Below are 27969 nucleotides of genomic sequence, written 5' to 3' on the forward strand. Positions count from 1 at the left end.
TTCACACTTTGTCTAATCCAGTTTATTCTTTCGCAGTAAAAGAAAATTTGGAAAGCGGAAGCATAAAGTAAAAACAATGGAAACAAAAAAATATAGAATTGTCCACGTTCATCTTCCCATTTTATAACCACATTACAACCCAACAAAAAAGAAAGCAGTTCTACACTAAAGTGTAAGTGAAAAGCAACAAAATAAAAGGGGGTTAAATAAGATGTTCTTTAAGATACAGAATATTCATTTATTATGCATGTTCTGTTCACTCCTTCCACGGTCCACAAGGAAAACATTTGGAAAAGTAATTATTTGAGTTTAAACTTTCAGCCGCGCTGCGCACCCCAGCCGCCCCTCCCCCTCTCCCGCAGGAAAGAGGGAGGGGGGGAGCAAATCAAGAAGGTGAGAGACGAGATATGAAAAGTGGAAGGCCGGAGGAGGAGAGCTCATCGAAACACGGGGCCTAAAAAAAAAAAGGAAGGAGGGAAATTAAAGTACTGTATCAAATCACCTTTAAATGTGGATAATAGAAACGAAGGTCTAAGACATCATGGAGAAACCTGAACTATAACAACCAACACACACACACATCTTAAACGGGAACCTCCGAGTGGCGCTCCGCCGCCTCGGTCCCAACTTCAACGGCGGTGTCCGACGCTGCCGGCTTGTGCTCAATGTGAACAACAGTCGAGCGCAGAAGACAAAAGAAAGGGTGCGAGAGAAACGAGTGTGAGAGCGTGGAGGTGTGTGTGTGGGCGTGCACAACGCAGACATTTCAGGTCCGAGAGCATACGCACATTTTCAACACGCGTCACGTCCTGTTAAACGTCGTCTTCCTGAAGTTTGTACACGTAATCCACATTGTCGTTGGGAGGGGGGGGGGCGTGTCTTCGTGCGGGGGAGGGGCGGCGAATAGGGACGAAAAGAGGAAGACAGAGAAATTAAAAGTCTCCACCGATCACAATCCCGACGACGGATCGGCGTGCGCTCCCCGAGGGCGAGCGGCTCACTTCCACCGGCGTGAAAATTCGGGAATTTGGATTTATAATAATCTCCCCAGATTAAGTGTCCACAATGGCCTCCTTAAAAAAAAAAAAAGAGCAGAAAACACCTTTTGTGTGATTTTTTAAAAAACGGAACAAAGAGGCGGAGGGCGATGCAAATCGGAAAGGGGCGGGGCGAAGATCCTGAGGCGGAGGATTAACTGATGGTCTGCGGTGGTGGACGGCCAGTGGGGGGGGGGGGGCGGGGGGTAACACACCGACTTTAACTGAGGCTGGCTCGCTTCACAAAGTCCGTGTCTCGGCGCGGAGTACAAATCAGCTCTGTCTGATTTTGAGGTAAAGAGCAGTCTAGAACCGGCGCCGCAGCAGAGGTCGACACGAAAGGGCGTCCGTCCTTTTCACTTCGTCGTCGATCTTTCATTTTCTTTCTTTTTTTGAGGTAAAGAGTAATCGTCTTAAACTGGCTTTCCGGGGACAAACATTTGTATCAAGCGTTGCATTTTCTTCTCCGTCGTCTCGACTCTCGCTCGCGTCGTCTCATCCGCTCGCAAACAAAGTGAAGAGGTTGTATATATTCTTCCGTCGCTCCTTTTATTGTTCCGTCGTTCCTGGGTTGGGATTTTTTTTTTCATTCCAAAAAACAAAACAAAAAAAGGCATTTTAGCAGCGGGGATACGATGGAGCCGAAACAGAAGCAGAAAACAACGGGGGGGGGGGGGGGGGCATTATGGGTAAAAGAGCGAGCATAATTTAAAAAAAGAAAAGGGTGGAGGTTTTGTATCCCAAAAAAAAAAAAAAACTGCAAGAAAAACTAAATGAGAAGAAAACTAAATAATCAAAAAAAAATCAGATCCCTGTCGGTGCTAAGACGCCGTGTCTGAACACTGAGACTCTCGGGGGAGGGGCCGGCGCTCAGGAGCACTCCTCCCCGATGCGCTGGCACGAGCGGCCCAGCTTGCGGTCCAGCTTGACCATCTTCAGGACGGCCTCCTGGCGCCCGCGGCCCAGGTGGTCGAACAGACACTCGTGTTGCTCCGGAAGCCGGTGGAGCATACAGAAGACATAACCTGGGGGGGTACAAATACACAAATATTACTCAGGCTGTATTTCAACGTAGAGAAACAGCACACGGAACGAAGGGAATTAAACTTCGTATGATAATTAAATGAAAATGTTTGAAACCCATACAATGTATACAAAGAGATAGATAAAGCAACAAATATCTGTATAATAAAAGTATTTTTAAAATGATAACGGACAGATGATATTTACTGCGCTACATTAAACAAATACAATTTCAAAAAGGGACAAGAAAGGAATTGAATATAATTTGATATTTAATTAGTAAATTAAACAGACAAATTATGTGAAAATGTTTGAAACCCACAAATTTATAGAAAAGGATAACAATAAAAAAGTATTTTTGTTGCGGGCCCGAAAGAGGACTCAACAATGAAGACGCTAGAGACATCTTAACGCTGATTGGCCAATACACGTCACATCAAAAAAAATGTATTGCGAAGATCACAACGTCACATTTTCGATGTCTCACTCCAATCTCAGAAACGCTGCCCTTTTTTTAAATTTATTTTAAAAAAGACGAATTTCGCCAAAAAGTTTTCAGGCATATCTTTGAATGGAAAGATAATAACGAGCAGATAATATTAACTGCTGCTGCCGCCATTTCTTTGTGAAAAAGCTCCGGTTACCAGAGAAGACACTGGTGAATATCTCCCTCCTTTGACTCCATTAAACAAAAAGGCAGAGCGTCCTCATCGGCTCTCTCTGCGTCTGCTGGAGCGCTCTACACACACACACACACACACACACACACACACACACACAAAACCCCGAAGAAAGCCACTGTTGGAGGCTCGTTAAGCTCGGAGCAGCTCGTTAGCTCTCGTCTTAAATTCATTCATTAATACACATAATAACACGGCTGGCATTCAATGAGCGGTGATTAAAAAACCCAGTCTGACAGCTGGTTGCTATGCAATTAAAAACCTCTGTGATTACAGCGCACTTCAACGGAGTGGAGGGGAGAAAGTTGTGTAACAGTTGATGCTTTTTGAAAAAGGGAGTCTGGAGGCAACAGAGGGAATCAAATACACTTCCAGTAGCTTTAGTGCAATGAACGGACAAAATAAATTTACACGCACACTAATTTAGAAGGCTAATTATGCTATTAAATGGGGTTTTTTAAAAACGATTTTAAACACAACACACAGCATGCTGGGAAGGCCAGATTGATTGCAGCCATTGTGTGATTATAATGTGCTCTCTGGACTCTATTTTCTTACTTAAATAATGGTAAAATAAGAATACCACAGCTTATCTTCACACACCGGACTCATTATCAAAAGGTTACGTGTTATGGAAAAGGTTGTCGGACCGTTGCTCGGGAAGTGAAGGACAGCACCGGTGTGGGATCGGGTCTCCGATGAGAACCTGTTTGATCTAATTAGCTTTTTAAGCTCCGTTTCATACTCAGACGTCGTCGGATGAATATTATAGCCGCCGATGCCAACATTGGATCAGATACCCCACCGGAGATTTATTTTCTCCCTCCCCATTTCCCATCTGAAAGGCGTCGGCGCTTTCAACTCATTATCGGACCTTCTTGGCTTACACCGAGAAACATTTTGCAGGAGCATTAGCAAAGTAATCTGCAATTAAAGCGATAGTGCCGATATCACCATAATTGCCACCACCCCCCCCCCCCCCCCCCTTCGGTCTGTAAAAGCACGTTTTCATAGTGAGCGTTGGACTATTAAGGTCGGACGGCTCGTGCGTTAAAGCAGCGCCAGGCTGGGAGAAACAGAAGAAAAACAGACGAGTCAATTTGCAATTTCGAAATTGTTGCGTGGATTTAAGCAAAGAGCTGTGACTTAAGTACTTTAATTTGTATGCAAACAAGTTGATTAGCGCGCCGAGTATTGCTTTAAACCGCATTAGTGTTGGTGGTAATTGGCTTATGTTTTATGTGCAATGTGAAACATTCAGGCTTTCTGTAATGATCCCCCCGAGGCACCCACATCTACGGCAACACAAAAAACACACATGGTGAGGGAGGAGATGCACTTCACTGCACTGGATGTACAATCATCACAGCTGTGACCAATCCAACCAGCACAGTCGTTATGCACACGGTCCATACACAGGTTGACCAATAGAATTCAAGGATTTTTCCATGACTTTAAATCAAATTTTCATGACCAAACATGTTGTGAAATCTCGGTGTATACACGAGTATATACCTTAACCCTCCTGTTACCTTTACATTTACTGACATATTTTACCCTCGGGGTCAATTTGACCCCAGCAATTAAAACCTCCAGAAAATTATTAGAATTAATATTGTTTCCCAAGTTTAAGTGTGAGGTACTTTATGTTTGTTTGTTGACTACCTAAATAGCCCTTTAAATAAATAAAAAAGTTGATATTTCTTATATGTTTGACACAGTGAAAAACAGCCTGGGGTCAAATTGACCCGAAAGGTAACAGGAGGGTTAAATGCCAAATGAATGAGAGACAATAGTTTGATTAAAAGAATAAATATTTATATAAATATTTATTCTTTTAATCAAATTGTGTAAATAAAAATATGAAGATTACAAATTTTCCCCAAAATTTTGAAAAGTAAATTTTTTTTAAAGGACTTCTCCAGGCCTGGAAATAACTATTTTAAAATTAGATAACTTTTCCAGGTTTTCCATGACCGTACGAGCCCTGTATGTATTGAGGAGGCCGATATTAACGGCAGAGATGATGCACGTGAAAGGTCTTTAATAATAGCCGCCGCTGCTTGATGTGTATATGCTCTTGTGTGTGAGTGACAGGTGTTGGCGTATGTGTGTGTGTGTGTGTGTGTGTGTGTGTGTCGTCGTACCACAGCGACAGGAACCCAGCTCTTGCTGAACCAGCTCCAGTTTGGTTTGGCAGCGATGGCAGCGCTTGCGGCTCCGCTGCTTGGAGCCGCCGCGAGACGACGACGCGGATAAGGATGACGATGAAGACTCTTCGCCCTCCGGCCCGTCGCCCACTCTCGCCCTCTTCTCGGGTGAAACGTCACTTTCCGACTCCGAAGCTGGAGGAAGAGAAGAAAATAAAAATAGCAATCGCCGAGGTCCATTAACTGCGATGCGAGGAATTTAAAAAAGAAATTTGGTATTTGTCACATCCGTAAGTACCGCAGAAGTTTCGGTGTATACTGATGTCTAGAAGTTTGGGACAAAAATTTAAATGAATAATAAAAACCTTGATTGTTCAACAATGGATATTAGACATCTTTCTCTCCATTTCTAATGGGTTAAAACTCAACAATGCAACTAGACATCTCCATCCTGTTTACACTCTACGGATCAACGAAGGGTAATAAAATACTTAAATTATTGTATTGTAATCGGTTCTCTGTAGTTGTCGGATACAGAAGCATGTCAAGGTTTATCAATCTGCAATCTGGTTTTGAATCAAATCTACTAATCCAACGACATCCTTAAAAGTCAAATATTTCTATGAGTACCACCCACATAATAATCCCCAAAAAACATTTGTCTACTGAGTGTCAAGAACATCCGCTTTGACTAGAATTTCAACAAGAATATTCGATATTATTTATTTTTGTCTTTATTAAACCAGGAAATGCCTCATTGAGATTAAAAATCTCCTGTACATGACAGTCCTGGCCAAGACAGCCAGTAGCACATTAAACAAGTTTCAGACATACGACAATAAGACAGTGACAGACATTAAAAAACATTTTTTTAGATCATCAAACTCAAAGTCGTCACATCCCAGTTCACACAGGTGCACATACCTCAGTCGTAAAACATCTACGACCAGCTGACCCTTCCTCCAAAAGACAAACTCAGTCACAACTTTCCTTTAATACAAACTGGGAGAGAACAATCGATGGGCCGCTGCAACAAAAACACCTGTTTGTGGTCAATAAAAAGGCGCTTTGGAGATGAATGACTCTCCGGTATTAGACGACATTCCGCCCGGCGCCCGAGACCAGGGGAGAGCACGCCGCCGCTTCCTCTGGTCAGCTGGAATTTAAACTCGGCTTTTTTCTCATCAATCCAGAAGACTTTTTTTTTCTTCCCGTGGCCCCGGACCGAATGCTGATCGGCGCTCAATAAATCTCTGAGAACTAGGCCAAGCCGAGCAGCCAGATCCCCCCAGCCGGACCCATCGATCCCCAAAATGTGCTGGAGCGCGTTGCGCCAGCCTTTCCCTTATCCTGGTAAATCTCCGTGGCCAATTTACAGCGGCGGAAACGACGACGACGCAACTTTTTTTGGATTGATTTGTTAAAAAATAAAAAAGCATTTAAAGATTTTAGAGTTATAGCTTGCACTAAAAAGCGTATGCGGGCTTTAAACCGGAATTTAGAGAGACGGTAAAAAGTGAAACCTCACGTTTAAATGATGCTGCGTGTGGTCGCGTGTGCATCTGTACGTGCACGCGTGTGGTCGTGTGTGCATGTGTGTGTATGTACGTGCACGTGTGTGCTCACATGACCCCCGCTGCATCAGACAAGGGATCGACATGCCCACACAGCATTGCTAAGCCGCGTGCTGGTTTTCACGAGTGTCGTCACGGCAACGGGTCGTGTCGCCTGACGGGGAAGGCAGAGTGAAGCGAGACGCCGCCGTGTTTAGACGCGCCGCCTTGTTCAAACTTATTTTAATAAGTCATAATGCTCCGCCGCGCCGAGTCTGTCTGAAGAGCGTCACTGCAACCGCCTTCTCGCCTTTTCTCTTTTCGTAAACGCTATTTCTGAAATTGGTAGGATCAAACACGGGACAGTGACAGTGATTTAGAAGCACAGAGAGAGGGAGAGAGGGAGAGAGAGAGAGAGGGGGAGAGGGAGAGAGAGAGCGAGAGCAAGAGCGAGAGAGAGAGCGAGAGAGAGAGCGAGGAGGCGAGAGAGGAGAGGAGAGCGAGAGAGGGAGAGAGAGAGAGGGAGAGAGAGAGAGCGAGAGAGAGCAGAGCGAGAGAGCGAGAACGAGCGAGAGAGAGCGAGAACGAGAGAGGAGAGCGAGCGAAGGCGAGCGAGGCGAGAGCGGCGAGAGCAGCGAGCAGAGCGAGCGAGAGCAGCGAGGAGAGAGGCGAGAGCGAGCGGAGAAGAGCGAGAGAAGAGAGCGAGCGAGAGGCAGAGAGGCGAGAGAGGCGAGAGAGGCGAGCGAGAGCAGTGAGGCGAGCAAGCGAGCGAGAGGCGAGAGCGAGAGCGAGGCGGCGAGCGAGCGAGCGAGCGAGTGAGAGCGAGAGAGCGAGTGAGCGAGAGAGCGAGCGAGAACGAGAGAGCAGAGCGAGAGAGCGAGAGAGAGAGAGCGAGAACGAGAGAGCAGAGCGAGAGAGCGAGAGAGCGAGCGAGAACGAGAGAGCGAGCGAGAGAGCAAGAGAGAGAGCGAGAACGAGTGAGAGCGAGAGAGCGAGTGAGCGAGAGCGAGAGAGCGAGCGAGAACGAGAGCGAGTGAGAGCGAGAGAGCGAGCGAGAACGAGTGAGCGAGAGAGCGAGAGCGGAAACGAGTGAGAGCGAGTGAGAGTGAGAGAGCGAGTGAGAGCGAGAGAGAGAGTGAGAGAGAGAGTGAGAACGAGAGAGCGAGAGAGCTTTACATATGCACCCTCTCTTGCAGACACATTGCATCCCCACTGTCTCTCTCCTCCCTCTGCCGTTTCCACTGGAAGGACAATTAACTCGGCTGGTTAGGATCAATCCCGATGCCCCCCCCCCCCCCCCCCGATGGTTCCCCCTCTTTCCGATACCTGAAGTGGACATGCCAAGCACAGTGAAAAGCACAATAGTGGACCTGGTGATGGCCGAGCGAGGCCTACCTGACTCAAGGGAGCGCTTGGTGGGAGTGGAGAGCGAGCTGAAGACCGCGTCCGCGCTGGAGACTTCTGGAAGAGACGGAAGAACAGAGAGGACATCAGGACGCCCGTTGACTGGAGGACTGCGTTGGGATTTCTCTCATTTAAGTGTAAAACAAAATCAAACGTCTTCTGGCGATATTGATTCAGAACAGCGCCATAAATAATTCCACAATAAATCATCGAGAAGCGGAGAAGACCGCGGTGCTATCTTTCTACAAGGTAGCGAGGTGTTAAAATTCTTTAATATGCCGCGAGCAAAGACTGCAATAGATATCTGGGGGAGGGGGGGGGGGGGGTGCAGAGCTTCAGTTTACAATAAGATAAAAGACAAAAGACAAATATGAAGCTAGAACCAATGACCTGTTTCTATTACTTAAAACAACTCATTAATTATCTAAATAATTGCCGATGTCAGCTATAGTAACAAGTCATATCTCAGCATCGGGATCAGCTGGTGTGTAGTCGGCCGTTCATCGTCTCGGGTTCTTCACTCGACGTGTTGGGACTGAACAAGAACTTTTAACTTGTAGATGGCACATGAATAAGTCTCCATGAATTAAGGAGTTTGTCAGTTTAGAGTTCAGCAGAACCGAGTCCTGGAGCCCAGCAACTGCTTCTCGAAGTCAAAGGGTTTTTGGTTAGATGCATGAAAAAATATTTGAAGGTAACATACGATATAAAATACATCAGACTTGTGATTTAAAAAAAATCTTTTACTTTAAAAAAAGAGGAAAAAAAGGTGATTCTACATCAGGCTCAAATACATCGACGAGTCTGCCTTTACAGCCTTGGTGTGTAAATATACAGGACTGTCTCAGAAAATTAGAATATTGTGATGAAGTTCTTTGTTTTCTGTAATGCAATTAAAAAAACAAAAATGTCATGCATTCTGGATTCATTACAAATCAACTGAAATATTGCAAGCCTTTTATTCTGATTTATTGCTGATTATGGTTTACAGCTTAAGAAAACTCAAATATCCTATCTCTAAATATTAGAATATCATGAAAAAGTATACTAGTAGGGTATTAAACAAATCACTTGAATTGTCTAATGAACTCGAAACACCTGCAAGGGTTTCCTGAGCCTTGACAAACACTCAGCTGTTATAAATCTTTTTTTTTACTTGGTCTGAGGAAATATTAAAATTTTATGAGATAGGATTTTAGAGTTTTCTTAAGCTGTAAGCCATAATCAGCAATATTAAAAGAATAAAAGGCTTGCAATATTTCAGTTGATTTGTAATGAATCCAGAATGCATGACATTTTTGTTTTTTTAATTGCATTACAGAAAATAAAGAACTTTATCACAATATTCTAATTTTCTGAGACAGTCCTGTATATATATTAGATTACATTAGATTAGATATTACTTTATTAGTCAAATGTCAGGATCACAAGCAGCGGGTGCACATCAGAGCATTAATAGAAAATAAAAAATAAAACACAATACTAAATATACAGAGAAAAAATTAAGTGCTGAGTTTGCAAAGATCTCCAGCGATCTACTGCAATTTGTTGTGCAGCCTGACAGCAGCGGGAAGGAATACACATATATATATACACATACATATACATATATATACATATACATATATAAGTCAAAGTCAAAGTCAGTTTTTTGTCAATTTTTCATATGTGCAAACAAACAGAAGATTGAAATTACGTTTCTCTTCTGTCCAACATAAAGTGAATTGAATTGTGCAACATAAAGTGCAAAAATAGTAAAAGAACATGTAAACATATAGACAACATAAATTGAACTAGCAGCATTCAGACATGTGAGTCTGAAAGAGGACGGAGTGGGAGGATGGGGAGAGAGTTCAGCTTCCTGACCGCCTGGTGGATGAAGCTGTTGGACAGCCTGGCGGTGTGAGCCCGGAGGCTCCGGTATCTCCTCCCAGAGGGCAGGAGGCTGAAGAGACCGTGTGACGGGTGGCAGGGGTCACTCACAATCGAGGTCGCTTTGCGGGTGAGGCGGGTGTTGTATATGTCCTGCAGGGATGGGAGGGGGGGGAGTGAGGCACCCATGATCCTTCCAGCTTCCGCCCCACACAGTGATGCAGTTGGTCAGGATGCTCTCGATGGTGCCGCGGTAGAAGGTGCACATGATGGATGGGGGGCTCCCTGCTTTCCTCAGTTTCCGGAGGAAGTAGAGGCGCCTCTGTGCTTTCGTTGCCAGCGATGTAGTGTTGGCTGTCCACGAGAGGTCCTCACTGATCTCCACCCCCAGGAATTTGGTGCTGCTGACCTGCTCAAAGTCCGCACCGTTGATGGTCAGTGGTGGGTGATGGGTGTGGCCTTTCCGGAGGTCAACAACGATCTCCTTGGTCTTGCTGTTGTTGAGCAGGAGGTTGTTGGCTCCGCACCACGTGGTCAGAAGGTTGACCTCCCTCCTGTAGAGGGTCTCGTCATCCTTGGTGATGAGACCTATCAATGTTGTGTCGTCTGCAAACTTTGACCATGTGATTGGTGCTGTAGCTGGGTTTGCAGTCGTGAGTCAGCAAGGTGAAGAGCAGGGGACTGAGCACACAGCCCTGAGGGGCCCCTGTGCTGAGTGTGATGCTGCTCGAGGTGTTGTTGCCAACACGTACTGCTTGTGGCCTCTCACTCAGGAAGTCCAGCAGCCAGTTACACAGCGAGGTGTTGAGCCCCAGCTGGTCAAGTTTGCAGATTAGTTGTTGTGGGATGATTGTGTTGAATGCTGAGCTAAAGTCTATGAACAGCATTCTTACATAGGAGTCTTTTTTGTCCAGGTGGGTGAGGGTGGAGAGCAGAGCAGAGCAGATTGCATCCTCCGTGGACCGTTTGGCCCGGTATGCAAACTGGAAAGGGTCCAGAGTGGGGGGGAGAATGGATTTGATATGCGACATGACTAGTCGTTCAAAGCACTTCATGATTATGGGGGTCAGTGCCACTGGACGATAGTCGTTGAAGCAGGACGGAGTGGATCTCTTTGGCACAGGTATGATGGCGGTTGCCTTGAAGCATGATGGAACAACAGCTCGTCTCAGAGAAGTATTAAAGACATCCGTGAAGACGTCTTTAAGCTCCTCTGCGCAGTCCTTCAGCACACGACCAGGGATGTTGTCTGGACCCGTTGCCTTGTGGGTGTTGATAGACGAGAGAGTCCTCTTCACACTGGCAGCAGACAGGCACAGAACCTGATCGTGGGGAGGGGGCGGAGTCTTGTGTGGACGAGTGCTGTTCTGTGCTTCAAACCGGGCAAAGAAGCTGTTGAGGTTGTTTAGCAGATGTTGCTGTCGCAGTTCTGTGGCGTGGGTTTATAGTCTGTGATGGTCTGAATGCCCCGCCACAGGCTGCGTGTGTCTCTGCTGTCTTTAAAGTGCCGGATTATCTTTTTTGTGTCGAAATTTTTTGCTTTCCTGATGCCGTGGGACAGGTTGGCTCTCGCTGTTTTCAGGTCCGTTTCGTCCCCAGCTCTTAAGACCTTGTTTCTGGTCCTCAGCAGCCGATGGACTTCCCCTGTCAGCCACGGCTTCTGGTTAGCCCGAGTGGTGATGGTCTTTACATGGGTCACATCATCAATGCACTTTGCTCATGTAAGAAGTAACAGTGTCTGTGTACTCCCCAATGTCTTGTATGTGGCTGCCTGTTTAAACATTCCCCAGTCTGTTGACTCATAGCCGTCTTTGGAGAGCGCAGGAGGCCCCCTCTGGCCACACCCGTACCGGCTTCAGAACCGGTCTGGAGACTTTCACTCTGGCATTAGCATGACGGTGATGTGGTCAGAGAGACCTATGTGGGGGAGGCCTTGTACGCTCCTTTGTGGGTTGTGTAGACCAGATCCAAAATGTTGTCTCCTCTTGTTGGGAAATCAACATGCTGGTGTAGTTTGGGAAGGACAGTCTTAAGGTTTGCATGGTTGAAATCTCCAGCAAAGATGGTGAAGCCGTCTGGGTGAGCCGTCTGTTGTTCACTGACGGCCTGATACAGTTCACAAAGTGCCGCATTTCTATCACTGTTGTTGGCGGTCGGGGGGATGTAAACAGCGACGAGCAGAATCGCCGTGTTTCCGTGAAGATAAGCACACGGCAGCTCCTCACGTCTCGCCGCTCCGTCTGCAGCAGTCTAATGTGGTCCATTTTATTGTCCAAGGATCGCACATTAGCCATGATAATGGATGGTATGGCTGGACGAGTTGGCCGAGCCGCTAGCCTAGCTCGGGTACCTCCGCGCTTACCCCTCTTCTGCGTCCTCTCACAACGCTTGCGGCGCCTCCTTTCTGGGGGAGGAGTGGCAGTCGAGTCCGGTGTGGCCGGTGTGGTCGTAGGCCGGCGAAGTAATCCGTGCTCCCCGAGTGTTTTTCCGCTTGTTCAGCGTCCAGAGTGCCGTGTAGTTTGGTCCTGCCGATGGTTAACAGAACCTGGCGACTGTATTTGTGTTCCGACGTAGACAGACGAGGCGAAGACGAACAATTTTTGGACGAACTTTTGCACAAACCTTTAGTAATGGAACAAAACACCAAATGGTCAGGACAGAGAGGCGCCGCTGCATCCGTACGCGCCGCCATCTTGCATATACACTAGGGCTGTCAGCGTTAACGCGTTAATGTATGCGATTAATTTAATATTTTAACGCAATTAACGCAACTTTGTTTACTTCCGGTGTCGTTGAAGTTGTTGCACTCCTGTGAGTGTCGAGCCGCGGCAGTCCGCCTCCTTCCTCCCGTCTGCTCCTCCATATTCACAGAGAAGCAGAGGGCGACGTGTCGGTGACGCGGGGCGGAAGGTGCAGGTGACTTTTTTGTTGTTGCTCCGCCCCGATGCGCGCGCAGACACGCCGGCATGGAGCTCTGCGGCGCGCGAGACGGAGAGCCGAGAAGAGTGAACGACACGTGGAGACAGAATGACATGCTGCTGTAGAGACGACCAACAACAGACGTTTAGTGGTGGGGGAGGGGCCGTAGGCGCTGATTGGCTGCCACGCTTCCGTCAGTCTGCCCCAGGGCAGCTGTGGCTACTGATGTAGCTTACCACCACCGGGATGACTGTGTTTGTGTGTGACCTCTGGACTCTGTAAAGCGACTTCGGGTGCCTTGAGAAGCGCTATATAAAATAAATGATTATTATTATTATTATTATTATTATTAATAAAAGAACAAAGACGTCTTGAAGGAAAGAACCGTACATTACTTCTGCTGTAATCTGGCGCTATAGAGAAAATGACAGGGGGGCGGGGCCTCACCCTGATAGACTGGTGGGGGAAACACTGGGATGTGTCATATGCAAACGCCTTTAAAAGGTGAATTTACATTTTTTGTAAAATCGAGAAAATGAGCCCAGCCTCCAGAGGGTTAACGTGACATATTGTCAGTTTACCAAGGCCACTAGTTCTGCTGTTGTTCAATGTTAAAGATGACAGGACCAATGGGGTCTCAAATGCACCTTTTTTTTACTAATCTGGATGTTTCACTGAAGAAACAATTTATCATCCACGATATTAAATACCTCGCTGGCACTTTATAGGTAGGAGCCTCTTTGAAAACACAGCTCTGTGGGAAGTTTTGTCTTTAAAAAAGAATACAATTAAACAAGTGTCTAAAATGCACGCTGTCTGAAGTGATTACTCGCTCATTTAGAAGATTTAGTCTTTAGAAGAAAAAAAAACTTTTAATCGCGATTAATGATTTTCAAAATATGCGATTAATTAGTTAATTTTTTTTAATCGATTGACAGCCCTAATATATACATACATATATATACACATATATATATATACATAAATATATTTATATATACACATATAAATATATAAATACATGTATAAATTAATATCATCATTTTAGCTTTTTACTTCCCTTTGTATTTACACTTCAAAGATCATGAAAGGGATTAATGAAGAGTATCTTTCTGCAATAATTCACAATACAGAAATTCCATCAGCTTTTTGCCGAGGGGCCCGGAGCGGTGCATCCGGGGTCGGTCAATAACAACGTGGTCATCTCCGCACCACCTTTTTCTTTTTTATCATCTATATTCATGCAACACAGGACCACGTCAGGGTGGGAACATGAATTCACAAGTTCATCTGATCTGGAGTTATTTTATTGCTGCGTCCGGGATGCGCCTCCTCAAATAACCTTGTCACCGTGTCCAGGAATGACCGATGAACTGGCAATTGTGGGCGTCCTCTTCAAAGCGTCACTTCTAAATGGATACCCTTTGCTATCATTCTCTCCATCTGTGCCACCAGGACAGATATAGCCGGTGCATGGGGCACTACTGCAGCTGCTGCTGCTGCTGTGAGGGGAAGCGCTCTGCTTTTAACCACGAAAATGAGAGATTGTGCATTAAAAAAAGCACATTAAAGACAAAAAAGGCCACTTTACGCAGGACTTTTGAGGTCCAGACTCCAGAGTGGGGGTGATCTCTAGATTCATGGACATAGGGAGCAGAGAATGTCGTCACTCATCCCAAATCATAATAAAGAGGATTAACTGCCGTCCTACCGTCCAGAGCGGGTAGAGATGGCGCTCCCGTCTCCCCCGGCGACGGGTCCTCAGACGCTTTCGGCATCGACATTAGCGACTGACTGATGCCGCCGTTTGTTTCAGTGCGGAAGATGTCTGCCTGGCTGCTGCCGGAGCTCGAAGAGGCCTTTGGGGCGCGATCGTCGTCCGGCTGTTTCTTCTGAATATCTTTGGAGGAAGAAAAAAAAGAATTTAAAAAAAAAGAAGGTAAATGTCGAGACATGTTTGAATACATCTATCGGCTTTGGGGGATGCAAACAATTAGAACTTAGGCGGCAGGCCAAACAACAGCAAAGTGGGGGACTCAGGTGCATCTTTGGATGATGTTCAATTGAATTTAGAAAAAGCGTGGTGCTCTGGCATAGTTCTTGTTTTAATCTTATTTAAATGGATTTAGTTTTCGACTCATATCTTCGGCACTGATTTGCCAGAAGATGAACTAAGTGAGAGTGGACACAATACCCCCTCAAGACTGGAGCAAACGCCCCATGACTAGACGGAGTATTGCATTGTGTGGGTGAACACAGAAGAACGAGAGAGGACGTACCTGCGAAACACTTTGAGCAGTGATTCATAGTTTTGCTCGATCTGAGGGGGAAAAGAGCAGAGGGAGAAAACAAAGGTTCAAATAGCTTGTATAACAATTAAAGAATTGCAGAGTGGGAAAATAAATGTCTTTAGCTGATGGGTATCCACGCAGCAGGAGTAACAACATGTTTACACAATCCTCAAGATGATAACACATTATTTCTATATTGAAAAACACATAACCCAATTAAGAACATAGGTAGCATACAGCAACCGGTTCTTACACAGAGCCACTCCTGTACAGGAAAGAAGAAACAACTTAAAACAGGTGATGAACAAAAAATAAACAGATTTAACGTGTAGATTGTTCCAAACTCTGGGTTCCAGGACCCAAACGAGCAGGCGGTACATCCAATAGACTTTGGTTGGAAGATCTAAGTGGACCATCGGTGGTGGAAAGGTATTATTACCTTCGCATTGAAAATGCGGAAGGTAATGTTTTGATCGCCGTGTATTTATTTGTATGCGTGTTACTCGCATAACTCAAAAAGTATTAAACCGAATCGCATGAAATTTAGTGGGATGATTGGTTATTATCCGGGGACCATTTGATTAGATGTTGGGATCGATCGGGTCAAAGTCATGGAAAGGTCAAAATCTTCTTTTTACCATAGCACGGTCAATTTTTATCCAATTGGCATGCAACTAATGCCAAAATGTTCATAATTCAATGCCCAATCTTGTGACATGCGACGGTATGCGCTCTACCGAGTGCCCGTTCTAGTTATTATTATTATTGTTGTTGTTGTTGTGTCTGATCTTTGTTTCTGTGCATTTCAAACCGAGACTCTTTGGAGACCGTTTTGGAATTTCCCTTAAAAAAAAAGAATAAAATTCCTCTAATTATATAATTAAAACAACTAGCAATTTAAAGTCACACTCTCCTTTCTCATTATTGTAACCTTTAACATACATCAGTCGGAAGTTTGACTTGCCCTTATCGAAAACAGTGAATATGTAACGCAATCAAATAGTTATATGGTCTAGCTCAATGAACCCATAAACATTGAGTCTGTAAAAAGTAGTAACAGGACGGTGACATCAGATATACGGTGGAACGAGTTGATCCAATTTTGCTCGAAAACAAGTTGATGAAGTTGATCAAATCATCGGGCCTCTCGTCCGTGTTGGCAATGCCCACAACAGCCACTCAACGGGTCGGATTAAGGTGAGGAAGAGGCCTGTGTGGAGGACGTTACAACCCTCATTAACTTGCCCCTTTTTTTTTCCGGCGACAAACGCTTCTAAAACATACTTTTCCCTTCCAGATCGTGGCTGCGCGGATATGAAATGGCTGCTATTACGGGGTTGATTACCGAAGCCTCGCTGATTTCAGTGGCACAACTCGATCACAACAGATGGCTCTGGCTTTCCTCCGAGAGCGCTCCTCTCTCGCTTCCTCCCCGCGTCCTCGTCCTTTACCGTCGGCGCGTCGAGCGTGACGGTCGCCCCGCTATCGGTCACATTCTATTTATTTTCGGGTGCTTGGCTGCACACCGTTGTCCTCATTTCTAAAAATGTGGGGTCAGCCGCAGTCTCGTCAGTCTGCCGGTGTGTGTGGGATTGGGTATAACAAACAAAAAAAACTGAGAGGAGGAAGCAAGGGAGGTAAGAATAGAGGAGAAAACTAATCATGAGACACGGGGCAGGGAGGAAGCCGGGACCGGGTGAACAACAAGTCACATCCTGTTGTCGCCAGTCGAAATCAGGGAGGTAATCAACTCACGGATTAATTAAGGGAACTAAAAGGGGCGAGAAAGGATGAGATAAAAAAAAAACCATATATTTAAAAACACGCAGGAAAGAAAATGCCGCATGCTTGTTATGCCGAGTGGAGTTGGAACAGACGACACAATTGGCCCACTGCTGTTACTAATGAGAGTATCTGATTGGAACAGACAGGAAGATGGCCTCGGTTGCCGTGGCGATGCGGTTTGAGTGACACAAAGGCGCAAAAAGGCTTTGGATGGGTGATAAATGGTTTGAAGGAACAAGGACAAAAGGAGTAAAAGTACAAAATGAATTCAGAAATACAGATGGAAGTTTGTTAAAGAGTAAATGTTGCTGCTTGTGTACATTATGGAATTAGTGAGACAATGTGTATACACTATTGTTCAAAAGTTTGGGGTCACTTAGAGAAAAAAAAACTTAGAAATGTCCTTATTTTTCAAAGAAAAGCACTGTTTTTTTCAATGAGGATAACATTAAATTAATCAGAAATACACTTTATACATTGTTAATGTGGTCAATGAAAAATTTTTATGACATATCTACATAGGTGTATAGATGCCCATTTCCAGTGTTCTAATGGTACATTGTGTTATCGCCTTAGAAGACTAGCGGAGTGTTAGAAAACCCCTAAAAAAACCTTTTTATGTTAGCACAGCTGAAAACAGTTATGCTAGTGAGAGAAACTATAAAACTGGCCTTCCTTTGAGTTCCAAGTTTGAAGAACTAAATTAATATTTCAAATAAAAATCATTATTTCTAACCTTGGCAATGTCTTGACTATGTTCTATTCATTTGATTTCATAAAAGTGGGAATTTTCATGGTCAACACGAAATTGTCTGGGTGACCGCAAACTTTTACACGATAGTGTGTATGGGGAATAAAACGGTGGCAGAGAAAGACTCAGCGGTGGTTTATGTTCCGGGGGGAGGAGAGATTACACGTTACAGTTCGACATTGTAGCCTGGACCATATCCAGAGGTTTCGCTTTGCTGATCTTCAATAAAAACTGGAAGAGGATTAAAAACACATGCATTCAATGTTTTTGTTCATCTAAATCACGTTTGTTATGAATACGTTGGGCTGATTCATAAACTGATTCCTAATGCAATTGCTTGACAAATCCAGGAATTATCTATAGCCTTGGTAACAAATCTCATTACATAACAATGTTACAAATACTGTGTGCCAATGTGAAATCATTACAACAGGTTGGTACTGTAGTAGTGTGGACTTTAGGAGTTTATTTATTCATCAAGTAATCCTGTATCAGAGTAACCTAGCAGCAACAAACCAGAGATGTCTTCAGCCATGTTTTGCATTTAATATTTGACAAAAAAGTGTGTTGGGACGTGACAAAGACACAACAGGACTGTGTTTAATTACCTTCGCATTGAAAATGTGGAAGGTTATGTTTTGATCGCCGTGTATTTATTACCTTCGCATTGAAAATGCCGGAAGGTTATGTTTTGATCGCCGTGTATTTATTTATTTATTTATTTGTATGCGTGTTATTCGCAAAACTCAAAAAGTATTGAACCGAATCGCATGAAATTTGGTGGGATGATTGTTTATTATCCGGGGACCAGTTGATTAGATTTTGGGATCGGGTCAAAGGTCATGAACAGGTCAAAATCTTTCGCAGAACTCAAAAAGTATTGAACCGAATCGCATGAAATTTGGTGGGATGATTGTTTATTATCCGGGGACCAGTTGATTAGATTTTGGGATCGATCGGGTCAAAGGTCAAATGTCATGAACAGGTCAAAATCTTTCGCAGAACTCAAAAAGTATTGAACCGAATCGCATGAAATTTGGTGGGATGATTGTTTATTAACCGGGGACCAGTTGATTAGATTTTGGGATCGATCGGGTCAAAGGTCAAGGTCAAAGGTCATGAACAGGTCAAAATGTTCTTGAATGGCATGAAATTTGGTGGGATGATTGGTTATTATCCGGGGACCATTTGATTAGATTTGGGGATCAATCGGGTCAAAGGTCAAGGTCATGGAAAGGTCAAACTCTTTTTTTACCATAGCACGATACATTTTTGTCCAATTTTTTTTTTGTTATTAAATATTTTTGTTGCTGACAAACTTGTTCTACACTTCAGCCCACTATAGTTAGCGGTAATGCCTGAATGTGACTGGTTTCAAAACACTCATTAGAAGAAGAAGAAGAAGGAGAAGAAAACCAAGAAGAAGCCAGTGTGTGTGTGGGGGGGGGCTAATGTGGAAAAAGGGGCAGAGGCAGCGGAGACACAACAGAGGGCGGGCGAGAGTGAGGAGGTCAGAGGGGATCCCACCCACCGCCCATCCCCCCCCTGTTGAAAACTCTGTCGAACTCACATGGTCTGAGCCCTGAGCCCCCTATCTACGGTAAAACACACAGTATTGGGGTGAATACAGGGGAGTGAAAAGGAGAAAAAGAAGGAAGGAACAAAGTTTAAAGTGGTTTTTTCCGGAAACGTAAGAGTTAACAGAAAAAACAACATCAAAATTAATAAAATTTTTTCAAATGTAAACAATGAACTGATTTTGTATCTTTAGAGATCGTTTCTGAGATTTTTAACATATGCTAACATTAGAACATTTGTACTGGACCAAGGAAGAGTTTATACAAATTAGTCAGACTTGTGTATGTTAAGAAAAGTCCTGTATATAGATTTCCCCAAGAGTTCCAGGAAATGAATGATGCAGATGTGTTCCATACATATCTGAAATCCCTAAGCAATCAAACAATTGTAATGTATCAATTAGGACATTTTTCAAAGTAAAAGTCCTAAATGTTTAAAGAAATCTGTAATTTCTTTCATGTTTGAGGTGCTTTATATATGTATTTCCTCATAGTCCTCATAGCAATAATGCTACACAAAAAATAGAATGCTTCAATCAACACCGTGATCGGTATTATCGGTGATCGGCAGATACTGATTTCAGTGATCGGCACCAAAAACCTGATCGGTGCATCTCTAGAAACCAACAAATGTTTTGATTGGCCACATCGAAGTGCAACATGCACATGCTCAAGGTATGTTTTTCTTAAAATATATTTAAACTCAATACAGTAACTTCTGAAGAGTTCTCTGTTGTGAATGTTTTGCAGTTCATGAAGGCAAAAGGCATACGTTGTATATTGTCAAATTATTTATCAGTAATACAGTAGAAATGATGGGAAAACTTTGCAAGTCGATTTATACTGTGCAGGTTTTTTTTTGCATAGAGAATATTTGGGCGAGCCGAGAAGAGTTGTTAACGGGGGGGGGGCTAGTGAGGAGGTGACCACCCCGGCGGCGTGTGCGCGTGCATCGCATCAGCGGCGCAGCAGCTGCTGATCACTCACCAATATCTCGATCGCATGAACAGATGGTCTGCAGCAGCGCAAAAAATTTTGACCAGGAAAAACCTGTGCCCGCCTGTTTTTTTTTTTCGCCCTTAACATTTTTTTTAAGGGCCACTGTACTAGTAGAAAAAAAAAGTTGTCCCTGAATTGGCATGCAACTAATGCCAAAATGTTCATAATTCAATGCCCAATCTTGTGATATGCGAAGGTATGCACTCTACCGAGTGCCCATTCTAGTTTCTTTATTTATTTGTATGCGTGTTACTCGCATAACTCAAAAAGTATTAAACCGAATCGCATGCAATTTGGTGGGATGATTGGTTATTATCCGGGGACCATTTGATTCGATTTTGGAATCGATCGGGTCAAAGGTCAAGGTCATGAAATGGTCAAAATCTTCTTTTTACCATAGCGCGGTCAATTTTTATCCAATTGGCATGCAACTAATGCCAACATGTTCATAATTCAATGCCCAATCTTGTGACATGCGAAGGTATGTGCTCTACCGAGTGCCCATTCTAGTTTACTATGCGATACAAATAGTTACGCTGCACTAACCAACCTTGACAAGGAGCTACACACACATGCACACAACACAGACCATCTCAAACTAACAACTAATAACATGACACTTATAGCTAGGCTTACATCTCACACATGTATGAACACTAATCCCGGATGAATTTTTGGGTTCATCCCATCTGCGAATAACATTCTTCTGCAATCCTAATTTCAACTCGACTAAAGCACTCCGCCACAGGATCATCGTCAAGAGACGCCGATCACTCCGATACCATAGAGTGACGAGTAAACTGAAGGGGTGATTAACATTTCCTTCTGCCTTTGCCTCCTGCATGGAAGATCGAGACAACAAAAAAAGCCCGCTCTCTCGAGAGAAACACACAACAGAAGCGAGCTGCTGAATGTCAGATGTATTTACGGTTTATGAGCCGCGGAGCATCGATAACAAACCATACATGGTGCACCACTTGAATGTGCCTCTTCAAACAAGTTGGAGGCAGAAAGAAACAAAAGAAAACTAGAACGGGCACTCGGTAGAGCGCATATCACAAGATTGGGCATTGAATTATGAACATTTTGGCATTAGTTGCATGCCAATTGGATAGAAATTGACTTCGCTATGGTAAAAAGAAGATGTTGACCTTTGACCCGATCGATTCCCAAATCTAATCAAATGGTCCCCGGATAATAACCAATCATCCCACCAAGTGTCATGCGATTCGGTTTAAAACTTTTTGAGTTATGCGAGTAACACGCATACAAATAAATAAATAAATACACGGCGATCAAAACATAACCTTCCGCATTTTCAATGCGAAGGTAAAAGGAGACTTGACACTTGAGTGCCCTGATGCCATAAAACAAGCTGAAAGAAACTTGTGTTTCATACGTTAAGTCTGCAGCGGGCAAAACAACTCACGGGGGAGTTCAACTACTTCCCGTTTTCCCCACTTCTCAAACCAAATAACATAATGCAACAGTCCCCCTCTGTCTTCTGGAAGATCAAAGGCCCGACACCATGTTCACTACAAAAGCACGTAAGCAGGATGATCAGGGGACGGATTTCTACACCAAATCCATCACACCCAGACAATAAGGCCGGCCTATTTTCAAAAGGCCTCTCCTAATACCGCCGCATCAGCGTCTACTTTTCTCAGTGTACCCTCAATGTCCCACAATCCCTCGTGCTCTCGTCAGTTAATGCGACATCTCGTCTGACTCGCAGTCAGATAATATCACCACATGCGTTTTATGTGTTCAGGTCCTCATTGATTACTGGTAGAGTGTCACCTTTAGAGAGGCATGCACATATTCCCTGGGGGGTTACAGATACATGGAAGTTGAACTGTATGGAGATATTAAACGTGAGTCGAGGACACCGATAGGATAAGATCCATCTGGTAGTGAAGTGAACCATCTCAACGACTATCTGGTGTCTTCATGCATTGCCCAGGTTTCCTGTGTTTGTGATAATAAACATGAACTTTGAAATATTCCACTTTAAAGTGTTGACAGACGACAGTATTACATCTAGTGTTCAAAGCGCAGGCTCAGCTTGGCCTTCATATCCTCTTTAGTAGCGACCAACAGTCATTTTCATAATCAGTTCATCTTCAGATCATTTATATAAATTAATCAATAGATTAATTGTCTAATCTATACAAGAACGATGCTAAAAGAAAACGCTAGTACTATATTAAAAATGTAAAAATGGTGTCGAACAAACATTACAAAACACAAGCATAACAAATTCTAAACTAGAATGGGCACTCGGTAGAGCGCATACCTTCGCATATCACAAGATTGGGCATTGAATTATGAACATTTTGGCATTAGTTGCATGCCAATTGGACAAAAATGTATCGTGCTATGGTAAAAAAAGAGTTTGACCTTTTCATGACCTTGACCTTGACCTTTGACCTGATTGATCCCCAAATCTAATCAAATGGTCCCCGGATAATAACCAATCATCCCACCAAATTTCATGCGATTCAAGAACATTTTGACCTGTTCATGACCTTTGACCTTGACCTTTGACCCGATCAATCCCAAAATCTAGTCAACTGGTCCCCGGATAATAAACAATCATCCCACCAAATTGCATGCGATTCGGTTCAATACTTTTTGAGTTCTGCGAAAGATTTTGACCTGTTCATGACCTTTGACCCGATCGATCCCAAAATCTAATCAACTGGTCCCCGGATAATAAACAATCATCCCACCAAATTTCATGCGATTCGGTTCAATACTTTTTGAGTTCTGCGAAAGATTTTGACCTGTTCATGACCTTTGACCTTTGACCCGATCGATCCCAAAATCTAATCAACTGGTCCCCGGATAATAAACAATCATCCCACCAAATTTCATGCGATTCGGTTCAATACTTTTTAAGTTCTGCGAAAGAGTTTGACCAGTTCATGACCTTTGACCTTTGACCCGATCGATCCCAAAATCTAATCAACTGGTCCCCGGATAATAAACAATCATCCCACCAAATTTCATGCGATTCGGTTCAATACTTTTTGAGTTTTGTGAATAACACGCATACAAATAAATAAATAAATAAATAAATACACGGCGATCAAAACATAACCTTCCGGCATTTTCAATGCGAAGGTAAAAAGGGAACCAGTGAACTTTAGCAAATTTTGCTTAAACTTAAATGAATCGCCATATAGGATTGTTGACGATACATTTTCTATCGATGAATTTATTAATCGGCTTATCGGCTCATGTTTTGCTGCTAAAGAGGAAATAAACTACGACTGTGACGAGATCACCTCTGATTGACTTTTACCACAGAAGGGCGATGGGGGAGGTGCAGCTCATAATCAGGGTTGACTCAAATTCAGGTTATACTGTAACTGACAGCACTTCGGATTGATTGGGTTTTAAAAATTACAGATGAGTAAAATAACGTCATCTCTCACATCATAATGTCTGAATATCATCTACCTTGTCAGTCACACATTATCACCTGGCAATGTAATCAACACAACACTGGAAACTACTGCATGTAGAACTAGAACGGGCACTCGGTAGAGCGCATACCTTCGCATATCGCAAGATTGGGCATTGAATTATGAACATTTTGGCATTAGTTGCATGCCAATTGGATAAAAATTGACCGTACTATGGTAAAAAGAAGATTTTGACCTTTTCATGACCTTGACCTTTGACCCGATCGATCCCAAAATCTAATCAAATGGTCCCCGGATAATAACCAATCATCCCACCAAATTTTATGCGATTCGGTTATGCGAGTAACACACATACAAATAAATTAATAAATAAATACACGGCGATCAAAACATAACCTTCCGCATTTTCAATGCGAAGGTAATGAATTCTGCATTAGTGACTAAATGATGGTTTAACCCTCCTGTTACCTTTCGGGTCAATTTGACCCCATTCAATGTTTAATGTCGGTGTTCTTTCGGGTCAATTTGACCCCAGGCTGTTTTTCACTGTGTCAAACATATAAGAAATATCAACTTTTTTATATATTTAAAGGGCTATTTAGGTAGTCAACAAACAAACATAAAGTACCTCACACTTAAACTTGGGAAACAATATTAATTCTAATAATTTTCTGGAGGTTTTAATTGCTGGGGTCAAATTGACCCCGAGGGTCAAATATGTTAGTAAATGTAAAGGTAACAGGAGGGTCAAGAGATCTCAAGGACAGACGGACGGATATCACAGCGAGAGCCGTAGTGACGGAAAATATAATAATCAAGGTACGTATCTCAGTGACCTGTAAAATGGGCCGCTTATTTGTGGATTTGTTCAAAAACCGAATTGGGGCAAATACTTAAAGTGTCATCACTCTATGTCTGTGGAGGACGTTTAATGCAGAAAGTATAAAAGCTTGTCAGCAAACATGAAACTTTGTGGCAATTGTAATGATTGTAACAAGACACAGAGAGGCCATGATGTTGGTGCACACACACGTATGTTAAACGCAGGTTAACTCTGATTAGGTGGGTCATCAACGATACAATCGTTGGTACCGAGATCCAAACCCTGATGGAAATACAGAATTAGCTCCTGTAGCTTTTGAATATATCTTAAGAACAAACATACCTTTTTTTAGATGTTTTTTATGTAGAATATATTGAACCAGGAAAAACCTCACTGTGATTAAAACTCTCCCTGGACCAGAGAGCAGGACAGAATGTGACAGTTACAGCCGATAACTTTCCTTATCCTTATTCTCTCATTGGACCCTCAATGTGTAATGTTACAAACATATATAGTTCAACAAGCAATATCTAAAGTGGGACCTTTGTACCAAACTTAGGTCATGATAACATTTAGGTTGAGTCACCAAATGCAAATAATTGTGTTTTAAATACAAATTAATCTAAATGTAAAAGTACCATTGTGTATATATCCTCTATGCGATACTTTGAAGTGATATTTTAAGTAGTGTTTAACAATGCAAACATATATGGTGTATATATATATGTATACACATATGGTATATATACATATATAGATGGTGTATATATATATACACATATGGTGTATATATACAGGACTGTCTCAGAAAATTAGAATATTGTGATAAAGTTCTTTTTTTTTAATAATGCAAAAAAAAAAAAAAAAATGCATTCTGGATCATTTTCAAACAAATCAAAATATTTATTGCTTTTTTTTTTTTTTTTTTGCTGATTATATATTACACACAGAAAACTCTAAAATCCTATCTCATAAAATTTTAATATTTCCTCAGACCAAGTAAAAAAAAGATTTATAACAGCTGAGTGTTTGTCAAGGCTCAGGAAACCTTTGCAGGTGTTTTTAGTTAATTAGACAATTCAAGTGATTTGTTTAATACCCTACTAGTATACTTTTTCATGATATTCTAATATTTAGAGATAGGATATTTGAGTTTTCTTAAGCTGTAAACCATAATCAGCAATAAATCAGAATAAAAGGCTTGCAATATTTCAGTTGATTTGTAATGAATCCAGAATGCATGACGTTTTTGTTTTTTTAATTGCATTACAGAAAATAAAGAACTTCATCACAATATTCTAATTTTCTGAGACAGTCCTGTATATACACCATATACATATATACACATCCCTATATATACGCCACCCTGTAATTTTCGTCTACCTACTATTGAAGTCACCACACACATATATATATAGACACACATATATATATATACATATACACGCATATATATATATACACACATATATATATACATATACACGCATATATATACACACATATATAGATATATATACATATACACACATATATATATATACATATATATAGATATATATACATATACACACATATATATACACACATATATATATACATATAGATATATATACATATACACACATATATATACACACATATATATATATACATATATATATATATATATATCCTTTAAGCTCACATTTCAGCACACACTAAAATGGCTTTTGGTTGGTGGCAGGAACACTTGCATATACTGAAACGTGAAACGTGAATTGAACGTCAATAATTGTCTTAAAAACCCTTTAGGATATCTTTGGGACTTTGTGAACATGTGTCCCAACACACGAGACACGATAAGAGGTTATCATGATGAAGCATCTGCTTCTGGGGGAAACTAAAACAAACGCACTGTGTCAATGTGTGCAACTATGAGTCAGTATATTAGCACATATCTTAGCTTTAAAGCTCATTTGAGCTGATAGAAAACACCAATGGCTAATGTCCCACCCGGGTCCAGGTTCAGTGTGATATCTCTAACTGGGTTAACTAGCTAGCTGCTTCCTCCGTGGACTGAATGCTTAGCGAGATAAAGCCAGCTAGTTTCTTCACGCCGTCACATTACCTGGAGGGCTTACCCCTCCCCCCCCTCCCCGTACCCTGCGCCCACCTGAACGGGAGAAGGTGACCGAGGCCAGCTGCGGTGTTAGCTCGAGGCTCATGCTACAAAACAATGGGGGGTGAAAACAAGAAGCGCAGCTCATCCCTGTGTGAGCTGCTAACGCTAATGGCTAGCAACTGTGCTAGCCACCAGAGAAAGAAAAGCATATTGGCAATCCGAGACATTTGAGAGGTGTTTCGCCTTACCCCCAGAAACCACAGGAGCAGCGCGGGGATACGACGTTCACGTTACTCGGCGGATTGCTGCCCTCGCTCCCCGTGTCCCCCATGTCGGTCTTTCGCGTGAGGCTTGTTCCGCGTAGCAGGTGTGAATCCCGGGGTTGGGAGTGAGGGCCTCGTATTTGTGTTCAGACGTCCCCCTCGCCGAGACAAGTACAGAGTCAACGCCGCGGCCAGAGTGTCCTTCGACGTTTCACCGGACGAGGGACAGTCTGCCGACACGAGCGGCCACGGACTCCGTAGATTTATAACTGCTTAAATCGGCGTTGGAAAAACCGGAGCCGTCAAAGCCGACGACGGGCAGAGCCATCGGGGGGAATCCTGGGCCGATCAGCTGGAGTGAGGCGCAAACCACTTCCGTAGAGGGGTGGCGTGTCGGTAAAGAGACGGCCAGTTGTTGCAGGGATGTGACATAAAGTGACACAAAATAATACGAGTGTAATATTTAATTAGTATTCATGCTAAGATATCAGTTGAACTGGGTAATTGATCCATTTTAAAATGTAACATTTTAAAAGGTACTTGGTATGATCCGTATAAAACTATCTTCCTACAACTAGAAAGCCCCTAAACACCATGTTACAGTATTCTCTGCGGTTTTAACCACATCTCATGTCGGAATAGATTTAGGTTTCAGTCTATATTTCCTTTACTTACCTCAGAAACATCTGCTGTTGTTTAACTGGACCCATATTTTAGTTGTAATGACATGCCCCACCTGTCATTGTGCCCGTGTATGTTGCTTTGAAACACACCAAGCTTAGAAAAAGCATGTTTTCTGCATCCTACAAGCAGAATTATACCTGAATATGCTTTCATTGGTGAGGAATTGTAACGAGCAACCTGTCTGCAATAGATTGAACTGGACTATTTGATACACTTTCATTTTATGTTTTATTTTATTTTAATTTCCTTTATTATTTAAATTCTTAAATGTAATAACTCCTGCCCTGCTATTTTATTGTATTGTATATATTGTAAACATGCTTGCTGCTGCTTCAAACTAATTTCCCCTTGGAATGAATAAAGGATATATATGGCTTTTGACTTATCATATGAAATGCACATGTAAATAACAGAGTTCACAACAAACAATTTCCATTTAGCTGCATTGGTTTCAGGATGCTAGTATTGTGCATGTTGCCTGACCGTAGCCGTGTTATAGTTTAGTTACACATTCAGGCACAACTTGACAACGGCAACTCTGAAACCCATTACTTCCTATGGCGTGCACCGTGCAACGCCAGCTTTTCGCTGTGTCAAAGCAAAGTGTGATGTGTGCTTGATTA

General features: G+C 42.9%; 1 protein-coding gene across 1 annotated transcript; it reads right to left on the reverse strand.

Moving 5' to 3' along the window:
- Positions 1-27590, reverse strand: zfand3 (zinc finger, AN1-type domain 3). Its single transcript, XM_056412272.1, has 6 exons — positions 26648-27590; positions 14918-14958; positions 14350-14538; positions 7839-7904; positions 4888-5085; positions 1-2062 (listed from the first exon to the last, which is right to left on the reverse strand). Exons 1-6 carry the CDS (start codon positions 26728-26730, stop codon positions 1908-1910), a joined length of 732 nt encoding a protein of 243 aa, XP_056268247.1. The 5' UTR covers positions 26731-27590; the 3' UTR covers positions 1-1907.
- Positions 27591-27969: the final 379 nt, after the last annotated feature.

Source organism: Pseudoliparis swirei, chromosome 4, assembly GCF_029220125.1.
Source record: "Pseudoliparis swirei isolate HS2019 ecotype Mariana Trench chromosome 4, NWPU_hadal_v1, whole genome shotgun sequence".
Lineage (NCBI taxonomy): Eukaryota > Metazoa > Chordata > Actinopteri > Perciformes > Liparidae > Pseudoliparis > Pseudoliparis swirei.